This window comes from Hylobates moloch, unplaced genomic scaffold, assembly GCF_009828535.3.
Source record: "Hylobates moloch isolate HMO894 unplaced genomic scaffold, HMol_V3 SCAFFOLD_17, whole genome shotgun sequence".
In the NCBI taxonomy this organism is placed as follows: Eukaryota; Metazoa; Chordata; class Mammalia; order Primates; family Hylobatidae; genus Hylobates; species Hylobates moloch.
This window is the reverse complement of record NW_026652292.1, coordinates 76,070,011-76,086,263: the sequence shown is the minus strand read 5'-3', so window position 1 is coordinate 76,086,263 and position 16,253 is coordinate 76,070,011. Positions and strand designations below refer to the sequence as shown.

At 42.0% G+C, this 16,253-nt stretch overlaps 1 protein-coding gene and 1 long non-coding RNA gene across 5 annotated transcripts in view; both read left to right on the top strand.

The window, feature by feature from the left end:
• STX18 (syntaxin 18) overlaps positions 1–16,253 on the top strand; it is a 120,548-nt gene that overhangs the window by 59,394 nt on the left and 44,901 nt on the right. For all 4 annotated transcript variants that reach the window (XM_058430316.1, XM_032135935.2, XM_032135936.2 and 1 more), the window contains exon 2: positions 12,066–12,133. Coding sequence is in view for 2 of the 4 variants with exons in the window: in XM_032135935.2 (XP_031991826.1) it covers positions 12,066–12,133 (68 nt within the window). In the remaining 2 variants the exon portion in view is untranslated. The remainder of the gene's footprint in view (positions 1–12,065; positions 12,134–16,253) is intronic.
• On the top strand, positions 1,315–6,863 carry LOC116457019 (uncharacterized). Its single transcript, XR_004244880.2, has 4 exons — positions 1,315–1,410; positions 4,050–4,357; positions 5,037–5,150; positions 6,840–6,863. It is a non-coding gene; the product is annotated as an uncharacterized LOC116457019 (long non-coding RNA).

The following is a 16,253-nucleotide window of genomic DNA, read 5'->3' as shown; positions in this document are numbered from 1 at the left end:
TTTCTCTCCTTCTGTCTCTTAAAAAACATATGCTGAATTCTGGAAGCCGCAGTCCCATAAGATTAGTATTGGTTCTTAGCAATAGGTTATTTAGCTATTGATCATACTTTTCCTAGGTTAAGATGGCCTTATTTATTTTTTCTGATAAGATTTCCAGGCTGATGGAATAAAGAACTTGATATATTCAGCTAATGTTTATCACTTACAGCTTGCCTTAAGGAAGGTGGAAAGTGAACCCAGAATATCATATTTTAAAGCCTCCTTGGGCCTGCAATTTTGAGTAGAAGTTGACTGATGGGAATGAAGACATTCTGGGCAGAGAGAAGCAGGTGCCAGAGTGCAGGGCAGAGAAGAGGAGGCTTGCTTAAGGAAAGGCTCTGTGGTCTGGCACGCAGGTGGTTGCAGGAAGTGCAGGAACAGAAGCTGGTGGATGGGGCTGGCTCCTTTAGCCAGTGTTTAACAAGGTGAGTGGATGGGACTGACTGACCAATTTCATTTGTAGAGTGAAAAAGAGAGAAGAGTCTAAAATTGCCAAGATGTTCTAACTTGGAATCTAGAGAAGATGAAGGCTTTCTCTTTGGGGCCATCAGAACAGGAGGGACTAGGAGTAAGCCAGAGGGTGTGAGTGGCTGCATGAGGATACCTTTGGGACATATTGCTTTTGAGGCATCAGTGGGACACACAGTGGCAGTGTCTAAAAAGCATTTGGATACACTCAGCTTGAACACAGGAGGGAGGCAGCGGCTGGGTGGACAATTCATGTGGACAGTAAATAAAGCTATGGATTGGAATGAGTGAGCTTAGCAAGAACATGTAAAGAAAGAGCCAAGGGCTGAACTTACAAGAAGTTTCAGAGATTAACAAAGGCAGAGAGGGAATGAATGAAGGTGAAGAAAAGGAGTCACAGGTTTTAGAAAAGAACCTAGAGACAGTGGTGTTCTGGAACCCGAGGGAGGCTAGTGCTTCAGGAGGGGACAAGGAAGGAGGAGGCAGGAGCAGGGAGGAGAGCCATCCGAGTTTGGTGAGGCCTGGTGAAGAGTCCCCCTCAATAGGAATTAGGGGGAAAGTGACAGGAGACAGGACAAGCCCATAGGAGTTGCTTACTCAGCAACTGCTGAAAGAAAAGAAGAAAGTGATAAAGGAACAGTTGCTGCTGTGGTCCTGAGCACAGTGGAATGTCTGTGGCTGTGCTAGCCTCTTTTGTGGGTGATTAGTTACTAGGAGCTTCTTTTGCACAGGGATAGGACTCAGGCAGTCCCTACTGTGACATCAGCAGGTCAACATGCTCCAGAGTTGTGTTAGTTCTGAACTTTTAGCTCTGACTTAGTAATTGCCATTGATGTATTTTTCAATTATGACTGAAAGGAGTTAGACTCAGAATTTAGTCAGTGGGCTCCAAATTAAACTTGGGTACATGATCCTTGTGAAAAATCACTTTAACTTATCAGTAGTTGGCAAACATTATATAGCAGTGGTTTTTCTGGCTGTGTCTTTGGCTACATACTAACTGAACAGCAAGCTGTGTCCACTGATTGAATGAAAAAAAAAATAATGATTTTGTGTTACAGGGAACTTTTTACAATATGCCAGAGAGACCTACTGGAGTCTCTTTAATCTTGAACAATGCTTGTTTCTTGCAGAGGCAAATTATGCAAATCAGTACTTAGTGTTCCATAATCAATCAGGTCTTTGTTGGAAGTATTGTGAGTGCCAGCAGAACAGAATTTCTATCATCCTGGGAAGGATGAGGGGGGTTGCAAGTCAAACCACTGCTGTGATCAGCAAAGGACACTTGCCGACTGCTTTGAACTCTCCCCATAGTCATAATGCAGTCGTTCTTTGGAAGAATCCCATCATTTTGTACCAGGGTTTTTGTTTTACAGTATATCGTGCTTTGGGTAATTCACAAAACACCCACGAAGAAACAGCTAGCAAGGCTGTTCTGTGGGTGACACATAAAAACAAAGCTGGGCCTGCCGCCTGGGATGGCAGCTGGCAGCCATGCTCCCAGAGCTCCCTTTGTGTGGAATCTGCCTAGAAGTGCAGTGTTTCAGAATATTCCTGGACTCATCCGCGGTGCACATGTATGCTTAAAAACAATCTCATTTCAGCTTCATCCTGCACAGAATGGTGAACCTTTATTAATCCTTTGATTCCAGATCAAAAGAAAGAATCAGAGAAATTTTTAAAGTCCTTGGGAAAAAATTATGCTGTTTTTGAGAGAGGTCCTGTTATTACTGCTGCTCTAATACTTGTGTTGCCATCTAGTGGATAATGGGAAGTATGTGGCTGCCTTAGTATGTTTGGAGTTTATTGTACCCTATTACTGATTCTTGAAGGGGATAGAAAATCAATTCAAAAAGTTTTTAAAAAAAAGAAAACCCCATGTGGCGCATTAAATAGTTATTGAGGAGCCACTTTGGCCTAGGCAGATGCCTCAGCAGCTTATGTCAGAGAGACATGAAAACAATTCAGAAACTTACAAGATGCTGACATCTCTGCAAGGGATATATTTGCAAGATGGATCCTTAACCTGGCCTGGAGATAGCAGGGAAGCTTTAGGAGGTGTAACACCTGAGCAGAGCCTCACGCGTAGGAGTGAGTCAGAAGACAGGATTGGGAAGCGGGGAGGGCTTTGCATCTGGAGACGGCAGCAGAGCATAGGGCACTGGCGGGCCTTGGGCATGAGGACGTGGGCTTATCCTGGGTTAAAGGGGAAGGTAATGTACAGTTTTAGTCAAGGAAGTATGTGGGAAGATTCACCCTTTTTGATTGTTTAATAACATGTCTTATCTGATTATAAAGATTATACATAGTAATTGTAGAAAAATTTTAAAGTGCAAAAAGTATGAAGAAGAAACCAGTCTCTAAATCTTACCACCTACAGTCATTGATACCTTGATGAGCAGTCTTTTAGATTCCCCTCTATGTATGTATACAGCTCTAGGTATGCATTTCCTATGTTTTACGCATATGGGTCACACCATACATGCTTTGGGCAACCTCTGTTTTGTCTCAGTTTTTCCCCACTAGGTAATATGCTTATGGGACTTTCATCCATGTTAGTATTTCCTGGTGTTGAGTCCATGTCAACTGTGTAGATCCACTGTTAGGACCAGCTCTCACAGGAGAGCTGTTTGTCTATTGGGCTGCTATGTTGTTTTCTTTGGTCTTTCCTAGTAAAACCTTTATGTGTATGAGAACAGATAATGTAAGAGAGTCTTTTCTTCCCCCTGTCAAATGCATCTCATATAGGGACCATACTGCTGTTTTATAATGAATTTGCTTTTATGGTAGATGGGTTTTATGGAGAATTTCAATGTCTTGATGATCTAGGAAATTAGCCTCATTAAAATATAGCTAGTTAAAAAGTAAACTTGATTTATCTTTGGAGAAAGAACGGGATGAGTCAGATGAATGCCTGTAGTTTTAGAATGGAGTTTAAATAACTTGTTTGGTTAAGTATTAGCCTAATGAAGGAGCCAGAGCCTGGCTGATCCTGGATTGTGGCTGTTAGTTCTGTGCTGGCCCATAGCTATAGACAGTGCCTTTCACCTGAACAAGTTAGATTTCACTATGTCCCTTCTACAGGTCCAGTAAATGCAACCTTCAGTGACTTAATTGTACTCAGATGGGACAGCATGGTCATCTTCGTGGGTAGACTTGCAGAAGCTGAAAGCACACAGGCACTCGGTTTGAGACATACCAAACAAAAATTTATTTTTGTGTTTATTTCAAACCATTTATACAGAATGTGTTAGTTTACTGTCATCTCGTCTGCAAAATGGGGTAATAATGATACCTACCCTAAAGGATTGTTAGGAGAAGCAAATGGGATGCATAGCATTTAGATTGGTGCCTGCCGTATAGTATGTAGTACTCAATAAAAATTGACTATTAACTTGTGCCCCTACTATTTTTAAAAAATAGTTTTCACTCAGTTCCCTTTTGTGGTGAAGCCCAGGGAGATTAAGCAACTTGCTCAAAATTTCAGCTGGCAAAGGTTAAAAGTTAAGTGGAGCTTGTAAAATATATGCCTTTCTTCCCAGTCCAGTGGAACTACCTGAAAGAAAAATACAGGAGTCAGCAAGAAAAAGCCAAGTGGAGAACTTGACTTTAGAGTTATGGCCCAATATGAGTGGAGCATGGGCCAGAATATACCCTCTGTGCTGGCAGGTCGATCTGAAAAGAGGAGAGGACAGGGCAGCATGCTCTCCCTTCTTGAAATCTGAACACAGCTCTCTCCTCTTCTCTCTAAGAAGAGTGAGTAAAGGTTGGGACATAGGCCAGGAATATTGGTCCAGCTGAAGTCCCTCCACACGATGCATGGCAGTGGGGAATAAGGAATCCCTTCACAGTAAGTGGCAAAGCAGGGAGTAGAACCCAGGCACCTTGGCCAACTCCCTGGATTTCATGCCCATCTTTCTTTTGTCCACCCTGATCCATCCAGGCCCTCCACAGAGTCTTTTGCCCAGAATTTCTCCTCTGCCCTCTACCCTATTCCAAGCTAAAAACTGGATATAGATTAACTCAAACGGGAGAATGAACAATCTTGGACGTTGCTTTCATTACTTGTTTAAACCGTGTTTTCAGGTGGCTTGATGATTGATACTCAAAATGCACTGGTCACCGTTGTACTGCCAGTCTTTCTGACCATTGTTTTTCCTTGCTGTATTTGTGAACCTTCTTCTCAGTACCCCTATGGGCTTGCCAATCCAAAGCCCCCCATGTCGCAAAACACAAGGAACAGTAGTAGCTAACTTCAGAGGAGACAAATGTCAATCAGTGAAAACATTTTTTTTTTTTTTTGTCGATCTTTCTGTATCCAGTGTAGTTAATTTGTTAAAAAATCAACATATACAAATACTCTCACAAATACTCTCATGAAGCTCAGTTTATTTCTATGAAGAAAAATTCAGACCTAACTAAGCTAAACATAACATGAACACTGTGAGTCATACAGATCTGTGATCAATGCCAATTCTTAAATTTATTAGCCTTGTGACCTTGCATAGGTTTGTTTCCATGTTCACTAGGTGGGGCAGGAGGAGGTAATGTCTAATTCATACAATCGTTATGGAGGGGTGGAAACCACAGAGCACATGTCAAGCAGTTTATGCACTACCTGGCACACACGTGGCGGGTGCTCTGTAAGTAGTGATCGCGATTGGGTAAAATCAAGCGTGTACTGCATGTTGAATAGAGATGTAGTACAAAAAGAAAAGAACAGGTTGATGTTGATATTGCCCACATGGAGGCTTTTTCTCAGTTCCCAGGTGCTTCCTTGCAAATATAGTACTGGAAAACTGTAGTTGTGACTTGCCAGGATTCTGTGTAAATTTGGCAGTTAAGAACTCAAGACTGGTACTTAGACTGGCTGGATTGGATCCAGGCTTCAACCCACATGTCCCTGAGGAAATTCCTTATCCTCCCTCTGACTCAGTTTTCTCATCCATGGGGCAGCCATGATGCTGTCACTGCCTCCTGGGCATTGCTGGGAGAAGTGGGTGAGTAGCACACAGAGCTCTTTTGGACTTCCGCCTGACTGGGAGTGAGCTCTCAGTGAAAGTTTTGTTGTTGTTTTTTAAGTGGCATTGATCCTGTTAAATGGAATTGAAGCAAAGATTGCAAGTACTAAGAAATAAAGTAGCCAGAGATTGCTGGGATTTAGTTGTTACTAAGTAAGGGTTGTTCCTAGTTTGGTAGCAGAAAATCTCTACCTCAAAATGACTAAAAATGTTAAAAGAAGAAAGTACTACATGAGTTTGTTTTGTTTTGAGACTGAGTCTCGCTCTGTCACCAGGCTGGAGTGCAGTGGTGCGATCTCGGCTCACTACAACCTCCACCTCCAGGGTTCAAGCGATTCTCCTGCCTCAGCCTCCCGAGTAGCTGGGATTACAGGCATGTGCGTCAGCAGCTAGTTTTTTTTTTTTTGTATTTTTAATAGAGACAGGGTTTCACCATGTTGGCCAGTCTGGTCTCAAACTCCTGACCTCAGGTAACCCGCCTGCCTCAGCCTCCCAAAGTGCTGGGATTACAGGCTTAAGCCACTGCCCAAGCCCCGAGATTTTTTTAAATAACATGTTATTATGGAAAATTTCAAATATATACTAAAGTAGAATAGCACAAGGAACCCCCCATGTAAGCATGTACTCACCTTCAGCCATGAGCAGCTTAGGACTCATCGTGTTGCATCTGTTACCTCCTCCTGTCTTATTGTGAAGCAAATCCTGGGCATTGTATAATTTTACTTGTAAATTGTTCAGTGTATATCTCTAAAATATAAGGATTCTAAAGAGAGAAAGATAAATGAAAACATAATCCTAATACATAATATCATTATTACACCTAAATGAAATTTATTATTCCTTAATATCACTAAATACTAAGTAGGAGATTCTTTAGTGAAATAACAATATACAATGGACATTAAAATGACTTTAACATCAAATGAGACTAAAAAACAACAACATATTTATTAATTTAACAGTACTGAGGGAGCCCATGCTAGTTCAGCGTAATGGTTAAGGGTTCTCGTTCCAGCTCAGTCAGTCTTGAGCTTTGGTTTCTTTCCACTAAGAATATCTATTTCCACAGGTTATCAGAGTTAAGTGAAATAACTCATTTACAGTAACTAGTATAGAGGAGACATTAAATAAATATTACATTCCTTTCCTTTTTATTTTACCTACAGTTCAATTCTTGTTTTAAACTATACCTTATGTTAGAAATACAGAATTCTCTATTCTTTGTCCATACCCTTCCTCTCTGATGGAGACATATTTAATATGGCAGTGTAATCAAACTGTAGCTCACTGATGAACTCTTTTCCATGGTAGACCATCAGTCTGATGGAAGACTGTTCACTTGTGAGGACAGATGATCTTGTGAAGCTGTTAGGTTGCCCAATCTTAGTAGATTTTACATGGTGATGCTGCACCTTCTGAACACACCTCACTGACTTTTCTAGGAGAACTGTTTATTTGCACAAACCTCTAGCTTGTCTCTCTTCATTTTTAAAATTCATTCAGTTATCTAGGTGCAGTCCATGTGATACATTTGATACCTTTTTGATACAACTAGTATATCAGGATGTATCAGATCTTGAAGACTTTTCTGTTGGATCTCCTTTTTTTTTCTCCTCCTCCCTTTTCCCCCTTTACCCCTTTCCAACATTTAGGCCCTAGTGGGTATACAAAAATGGACAAGACAGAGGTGCCAACCTCAAGGAACTTACTTGAGGTCTAGTGAGTATCACAGATAAATACTTCTAATGTAATGTGGGAAGTGCAAACAGTTATCCACAAAATATAGAGGGAGGTGTTAGGGAAGGCTGCATAGAGGAGGTGTCATTTAAGCAGAGCCTGAAAAGTGGAATGAGGTTGGGATAAAGGAAGGCTTTCCAGGCAGAGGAAGAGCAGTCACAAAGACACAGAGCAGTGAAAATGGTGTGTTCCGCCTGCTGTCCAGGCCTGTGAGGTGCCTCGAAACATGGGTTCAGCGTCCGAAGCGCTCCCGGTTTTTAGCCCTTGCATCTTGTTACCTACTTGGTCCCACAGAAACTTCACCAATGATCCCTTTTTTCCCTATGCCCTTTCCCCACATCATTCAGTGAGATCAAAACTGTTAGAAATTAACACTAGTTTTAGATCCTTAAAATGCACTTTTATTTTACTCCGATTTCCTTATCAAACTTTACACCAGAATGGCCTCTTTTTAGAAGTAAGAGGCATTCTCTTTATGTATATACTTATTCCTACTTTATCATATTAAGTGACTCTTCCAAAATTAGCACTACATGTGGAAACATTTAAAGTCCAAAACATAGGCCGGATATGGTGGCTCATGCCTGTAATCCCAGCACTTTGGGAGGCCAAGGAGGAAGGATCACTTGAACCCAGGAATTTGAGACTAGCCTGGGCAACATAGCAAGACCCCATATCTACAAAAAAGAAAAATCCAAAGCATACAACTACTTAACCTCTCTAAAAATGTGAAAATGTAATGAGCACATCTGAATTGTATGCGCTATAATATTCTGTCTTTGCCAGTTTATTGTGAAAAATAGGACTGAGCCTAACAGTAAATAGATTAAGCTTGACCAAGAGTCTTTATAAAGTTAATGGTAGTCATGTGATTAAACAGTCAAATCATTCTCTGCAGAGATAATTATATTATGCTATTTGGGGACTTAGGTATGCCTATGTAGATAAATCAAAGATCTGTTGAACTTTTTTCTTTGTTGTTGATTTGTCATGATTTTTTTTGTTTTTTTTTTTAAGAAATTAATAGAAAATTCAGAGCTCTCAAATTTCTAAAGAAATCTTAATGTTCCTTTATTTTTTCATTTTCAGCATTTAAAATATCATACATTGTGTTCCTGTTAAGTATTGAGTTATTATACTGATGTTATTTAGTCAGTAATTACTTAGCACACCTCTTATCAAGAGTTCCGTTTAATCCTGAATCAGCTGCACTCTGTTTTAATAACCTCATTTCATAGAAATTTCCTATTACAGAGCATATGAAGTTGGGATCACATTTGTTAGACTAACTGCAACCTCTTGTATAATAATTATGTGCTTGTGGGCCCCTGTGGAGCTTGCTTGCTCTTGGCATTCATCCCCAGGCACCATCCCTCCCTTGTAGAATAGAACTAACTAAAAGTAGGGGTGGGCAGCTGGATCTAACCTGTATAGTAGATTCCTCTGGACTTTTCAAAACTTTGTATGGAAAACTTTATGACTTCTAAAAAAAAGCCTGTTGTGGATAGTAAGGCTCTTAGTAGGTGTATTAGTTTCTCATTGCTGCTGTAACCAATTACCTCAAACTTGTGGCTTTCAACAACACAGATTTATTGTCTTATAGTTCTATAAGTCAGGTGTCCAAAATGGTACTCCCTGAGCTAAAATCAAGGTATTGGCAGGACCATGTTCTTTTCTGGAGGCTCTAAGGAAGGCCCATTGCCCTGCCCTTTCCAGCTTCTAGAGGCTGCCCACATTCTTTGGCTTCCTTTCCCCATCTTCAAAACCAGCAACATTGGAATGAGTCTTTCTCACTTTGCATTACTCTCACTGTCCCTTCTGCCTCCCACTTCCACATTTACCAACCCTCGTGATTACATTGAGCCTACCCAGATAATTCAGGATAATCTCTCTAAGGTCAGCTGATCAGCAACCTTAACTCATGTGCTGCATTAATGCCCTGTTGTCATGTAACACCATATAGTCACAGGTTCCAGCGATTAGGAGTTGGACATCTTACAGGGGGATGGGACTGGGGAAGCTGGAAAACCATTATTCTGCCTACTGTAGCAGGTATAATCCTTCTGGGATTATTCAGTACCCACTATTTATTCAACATTTAGTAAAAGTTTTTGAGGGTCTGCTTTGTGCCAGGAACTGTGCCTGACAAGCTCTGGGGAAAGAGACAGGACTCTCTGCCCTCTCAGAGCTTGCAGTCTGGTGAAGGGAAATCAGTCTATGAACTAGTCATTGTTATCATGAAGGAACAGGTGCTGAAATAGATGCATATGTAGCGTTTTGTGCAGGAATGGGATCTGACTGCAGCTGGGAGTGTAGGGTGAGTATGAGGAGGAAAAGAGAATCTTGAAAGAGGAGGAAGAATTTGCCTCGGAGAGAATGATGGGTAGGGCGTTCCAGGGAAAAGGAGAACCATATGAGTATGCAAGTGAGGGAAAGGCCTGGGACTTGGAGGCTGGAGTGGTGCGGGATGGAGGCTGGAATGGTGCGGGGTGTGCGGCAGGGACTTTCAGGGCTGAGTTGTGAAGGGCCTTGAGCACTGCATTTGGGAGTTTGGACTTCTTCCCGTTGTTTAGACACTGAGATGACTCATTGGCTTCCCTTTGGCAAATCAGCATGCAGAGCTGCTTCCTTTAACTGCAGTGTATTTTGAAACCAGAATTCACCACTGTCGAATGTATTCTACCCATGCATTTCCCTTGCTTTGCTCATTTATGCTGTTCACGTGGCCCCTGGAAGCAGTTGAGTTTTTGACCCCTGGTAGGCAGGGGAGGAGGTAAGGAGATGGAAACCATTGAAGGTTTTAAAACAGAAGAGTAGCTTGGTCAAATCTTGTATGTGATGCAGTGAACCCCTAGCTTGCACATCTCTTAATTTTTTCCCCAACAGACTTAAAAGTCAGATTTCCGACCGGGTGCGGTGGCTCACGCCTGTGATCCCAGCACTTTGGGAGGCCGAGGCGGGCAGATCGCGAGGTCAGGAGATCAGGACCATCCTGGCTAACACGGTGAAACCCCGTCTCTATTAAAAATACAAAAAAATTAGCAGGGCGTGTTGGCGGGTGCCTGTAGTCCCAGTTACTCGGGAGGCTGAGGCAGGAGAATGGCGTGAACCCGGGAGGTGGAGCTTGCAGTGAGCCGAGATGGCGCCACTGCACTCCAGCCCTGGTGACAGAGTGAGACTCCGTCTCAAAAAAAAAAAAAAAAGTCAGATTTCGTGATGCAGCCTAAGTGGAAAGCAGGAACAGGATTGTAAGGCAGGCAGGCAGCAGTGGTGCACTGGGAAACACGCTGAATTTGGACTCAGTCCTGAGCTTTTGAAACCAAGCTCACATACTAAATGTGTAACCTTGGACAAGTCACTTGGCTTTTCCCAAACTGGTTAATGAGAACAGTAAGAATCATAGCACAGCAGGGTTGTTGGGAAGAGAAATAGCCCATGTATGTGAAAGTGTTGAGCAGTGTCAGGGATGGTGGACAGTCTCTCAGTCCTGATTTGCTATCTGTGAAATAAATGAATATTGTGACCATACTTAATTCTTTTTCTTTGATTTGTTTGCTTACAATGCCTTAGGGTATTTTTCTGAATCACATTTATAATAAGAGTCTAGACTATGTGGGAAATTTAGCTGAACCCAAACTGACGTATCTCCAGACAAACCATGGGTGTTTCTTTTGTGATCAATGCTATTTTGTATTTAGGCATACACTCATTCCACAGTGTTTATTGATCACCTCTGTGCTTCTTGTTGTGCTTACAACTGTAGGGAAAGCTAGGCAGCCTCTCCTTGCATAGTTCTGCCACTGACAAAGAAGTGTGTATATAAAAGTTAGGTCAGAGTACATGGCCATGAATAATTGAATGCCAAGAGGGTGGTGTGCAGAAGTCCTTTTAAGATCAGAGCAAAGTGAAAATTAGCCTGGGTTGGCCTTGACAGAGAAACTTCCATGGAAGAGATGAAAGTTCAGCAGACTTTGCAAGGCTGGGGCCTTGGAACGAGTGTGTTTGGAACGAGTGCAAAGTGTGTGAGTCGGAAGCTGGAGTAAGACGTCGTCAGAGGACCAGCAGGCCACTGGCTAGTAATCATTCTCCCTCTGGAAACACGTTTGTCCCTATTGACTGTGGTCTGAGCGTTCTTCCCACCACTTTTTATTTATTTGTGAATTGCTAGTTCCATGCACAGTACCTGGCATGTGGAAGGTGCTTTAGAATAGGTTTTTATTATACTAGAAACAGCCATCACAAACACAATGCTTTGTATCTGTACCTTTGAGTTCCTTTTCTTCATCCATGGAAATAGCCTATAGGAAAGACAGAGATTTGCTATGTGGGGATAAATTGTTACCCCTGAATCTTTGCTTTAACTCCGCTGCTCTGCATGGGCCCTATTTACAAACCCAACAGCTTCAGCTTTAGAAATGTCCCTTAGAATACTTGGAAGAAGGAATACTTGCTGTACGATTTTAGCTATAAGAAAAGAAAAGGAATAAACCTTATTGAACACATGCTATGTAATTACTAGACATGCATTATCTCATTTCATCTTTAACTTACCTAAAAATCACCTACTCGTAGTGTCATAGGTCCTAACAATTAGAGGTAGAAGGAACCATCGATGAGAGACTGAGGCCCAGGAATGGTAACTAATTTGTGACTGTACGAGAATCCAAAACCGACGGTGCTTAGTTTGTAGCTTCAGAATCTTTCTGCAATTTGCATTTTATTCTCTATTAATTTAAAATTCATTACATGAGTGTAACATATCTATCTATATAAACTGTTGGCTTTCTTTTTTAATTTTAGATTTCTCACATTGGCAAACTGAGAGATTTTCTTCTGGAACACAGGAAAGATTATATTAATGCTTATAGGTAAGTACATATTTTTTACCAGGACTTTGGTAACTGTGTTCTTTTCTACACCTATATTTCTTTCGCGCTTATTGCCCTCACCTTTTTCTTAATAACTCAGAGTTGTAATGAGGAAGACCAGTTTGGCAGTGGAAAAATCTCCTCAAAGCAAAAGGCTCGGCTGTACTCCATGTCCTCAAAGTCATGAAATTACAACAGCAATATCTTCCAGTCTATTTGTATCTATCTCTACATGTACCATTATCTCTTGTCAAATGACACTCACTCCATGAATACTTACAGAGCTGAATTTGAAGTTGGGGACACATGTATTTGTATGCCCTGAACCTGTGGAAGAACAAAGTTTTCAAGCCTCTGCTAAGCTATTTTTGCCCATCTCTTGCAGTTGCGGTCTGTGACACCAGTTTTGCTGTTTTGGTGACGTTCTCATGAGCACATTTCAGTTCTTACCCTCATGTCGCTGGATCATGCCTCCCTCACCAATTCCCAGTCCTCAGTCCTGATGGCCATTTTCTTCTTTTGTCCTTCTCCCAGGCTTTTGACACCTGCTAGAGGCAGCTACACACCCACTTTGGCTTAGCCTTCATTTCTTAGGGCACTTTTGATGAATCCTTCTTTTCATCCCTTAATGTTACTCATGTTGACATTCCTTCTGGTGGCTAGGTGCAGTTTCTACTCAGTAGCCAGAGTCTTTTTTAAACTTTAATTGGATTATGTCACCACCTGAGTAAACCCACCATGAATACCGCATTGGAATTAGCATTAATACCAGCCTCTACACTGTGGTCTCCCCACTCCTGATCTAGCCCCTGGCCTCATTTCAAACACCGCCTTCCCACGATGGTGCTCCAGCCATGCCAGCCTTCCTTAAAGGTGCCATGCCCTCTCCTGGTGCAGGGCCCAGGCCTATGCTGTTCCTTCTCTTCCCATGGTGGTTTCCTTTTCAAACTTAAAGGCTCAACTTAATAGTCCCTCTTCCGAGAGGCCTTCTCTCACTACCCTTTATAAAATAGATCTCTTCTGTTAGTTAGTTTCTCCATCCTGTATATTTTCTTCAGTAACTAAACACAATTTGTAATTATTTAATAATTACAGTTTATTATCTGTCTTTGTCACCAGGCTGTACATGTCATGAGGTCAAGGACCTTGTCAGGTTTCCATCATGTTTCCATAGTTCCTCACCCATATTTGGCACTCAGTAAATACTTGTTGAATGAATGATTTCCTCCTAGTCCTAAAGTCCACGACTAGCCCAGCAGTACTCAACTGTGGTGATTTTGCACCCCAGGGGACATTTGGCAATGTCTGGAGACATTTTTGTTTGTCCCAACTAGGAAGAGGAGTACTGCTAGCATTTAGTGGGTAGAGGCCAAGGATGTGCAAAACTCGGGACAACTCTCTACAACAGGGACTTACCTGGCCCAAAACTGAGGAGGTGCAGACATTGAGATCCCCTGCTCCAGCCTGACCCCTCACTCCAGATTAAACTTCCTGGTTCGTCACAGGTTTATTGAATTCTACATGCTTAGGGCACATCTGGGAATAAAATACAAATATTCCTGCCCTCATGGCATTTGCATTCTCGTGGGCTGGCAAGGACAAGCACTACATGTATAGTACATTAGGTCATAGGTCCTATGGAAAGAAAAGGAAGAGTAGAACCAAGGTAACAGGGATCGGGAGTGCTGGGAAAGCTCGTGATTCTTACACAGAGTAGACAGGACAGGCCCCATTGAGGTGACATCAGAGCCTACTCCTCTGTAAAGTTTAGAACCTCTAATAGGATCTCTCAGTTCCCTCCTCACCTCATCGCCTTCTTTCCACCTGTCACAGACAAACCCCTCTCTTTGTTTTTAAGGATACTGTCCTACTTGTGTATAAACTAAAGGGAAGAAAAGAGCCAGATGACCAAAAATAGCTGGGCATCATGAATGCAGCAGTACCTGAGAAGTGGCGTGAGTGCATCCTTTATCTCATCACTCACACCGCCTCTCAGGTACCACTGTGTTCATGATTCCTGGCCAGTTTTCATCATCTGGTTCTTTTCTTCCCTTTAGTTTATACATTAAGCGGTACAAGCACATCCTTTATCTCATCACTCACACTGCTTCTCAGGTACTGCTGTATTCATGATTCCCAGCTATTTTTGGTCATCTGGTTCTTTTCTTCCTTTTAGTTTATACATTTGACCTTGCTTGCTCCTTAAGCCACGGGCACTGTCGCTTCATTTCACGTCAGTGCCAAACATGGGGAGAAAGTCTAATCAGGGATCAGCCAACTTTCTGTAAGAGCCAGATAGTATGGTTTAGGTTCTGTGGGCCACATATGGTTTCTGTCGCATATTTTTTGTTTTGTTTTTTTACAACCTTTAAAAACCTTTAACCATTCTTAGTTCTCAGACCATAGGGAGCCATGCCTGCAGGCTAGACTTGGCCTACAGACTGTAGTTGACATGACCTCTGCTTCCTCACCTTTTACTCCACGCCAACCATATGGCTCGATTTCCCTCACTTTTCTGAAATTTGTCTCCTAATGCTCGTCTGTGACTTCCTAATCACCAAATCCAGTGGCTTTTCCTCAAGGGGAATATAAATAGACTCGTATAGTACACACACTGGTGTGTCTACCTTCTTTTACTCCACATGTTTTTGAGGTTCTTGCATGTTGTGTATACCAGTAGTTTTTTCCTTTCTGTTGCTTTATTATTTGTAATATTCCATTGTGTGACGTTACCACAGTTTGCTTATCCATTTATCTAATAGAGAATACTCGGCTATTTCCACTTTGAGACTATTAGGAATAAACCCTTTGTGAGTAGCATCTTCTACAAGTCTCTTTGTGGACATACTCATTTATTTCCTTTGAATAAATACCTAGGGGTGAAATTAGTGGGTCATACAAATGGTAGGTGCATGCTTAGCCTTAAAATAAACTACCAAGCAATTTTCCAAAGTGGTTTTTCGCTCCTTGTAGCAATGCATGAGAATTATAATTGCTCCCTATCCTTGCCAACATTTGGTGTAAATAGGCTTTTCAATTTTAACCATGATAATGTAACCGAGCACAGGCTCAGCTGCTCACCGCTTGCAAAGCCAATAACAAGGACGAAAGGGAGGTGACTTTATTTCCAGAGCAAGCAGTGGGAAGGCAGGAGCGATGCTGAGTACTAGGTCTGTGTGTCTCTTTCTGGTAGCTATCATCGCAGGCTGGCGACATGTCAGCAATGGCCGGGTTGTAGACTACCCGCCTTGACGTAATCTCTGGAATTTTGCAGTCAGGTCTCCATGCTCAGTCTATCTCAAGTTAGCCCCTGCAACTTCCAGGTAAGCACATAATTAGATACATACAGTTAGGTATGTGTGCATGGTGTAAGGGAATGTATGGTGAGAAGGGGAGGGGACATGGTGTTTCAGAGAAAGTATGTTTCAAGGCTGTATTCTAAGACTAAGGAGGAAAAAAAGGGTTTCTGCAGTAAGCCTTAGGATTACATCTTGAGACTAGGGAGAAAAGAGAAAAAGGAATAAAAAGTTTTAAAGTGCACTTTCAGGCTAGCCTGTCTAATTCCAGTGATAAATGTGAAATGGTAAGTCACTGTACTTGAAGTGTGTCCTTCTCTAATGAGAATGGTGTTAAGCACCTTGATGGTTTTTTCTCAGCTCTTCTACTTTGCCACAGCCTTTGATCCTGTTGACCATCATCAGTGTCTTGAAATTTCCTATTCCCTTGACTTCCATTACAGGATCGTTTGGCTCCTCTCACCACTCATTTTTGCCTCTTTGTCCTTCATCTATCCCATAAGAACTCGGGGCTCTGTTTCAGGCCCTTTTCTTTTATTTGTCTCTACTTTGCTTAGAAAAAAAGTTCTATCTACCTACCTAGCTACACTCCCACCCACCCCCCAGGCCCACCTTATCTTTCCATCTTGAATGTTTATTCTGTGTTAGGTACTCTGATAAGCACCAGTTACTCATATTTTATCTCATTTGGTCCTCACATCAACCCTATGAGGAAGGCACTGCTGTTAAGCCTGTGTGGCAGGCAGGCAATGAAAGTGTAGCGATGGCATAACCTGAAGATCACAGCTGGTGAGCCTCTGAGCCAGGGCTGGCCATGGAATCCT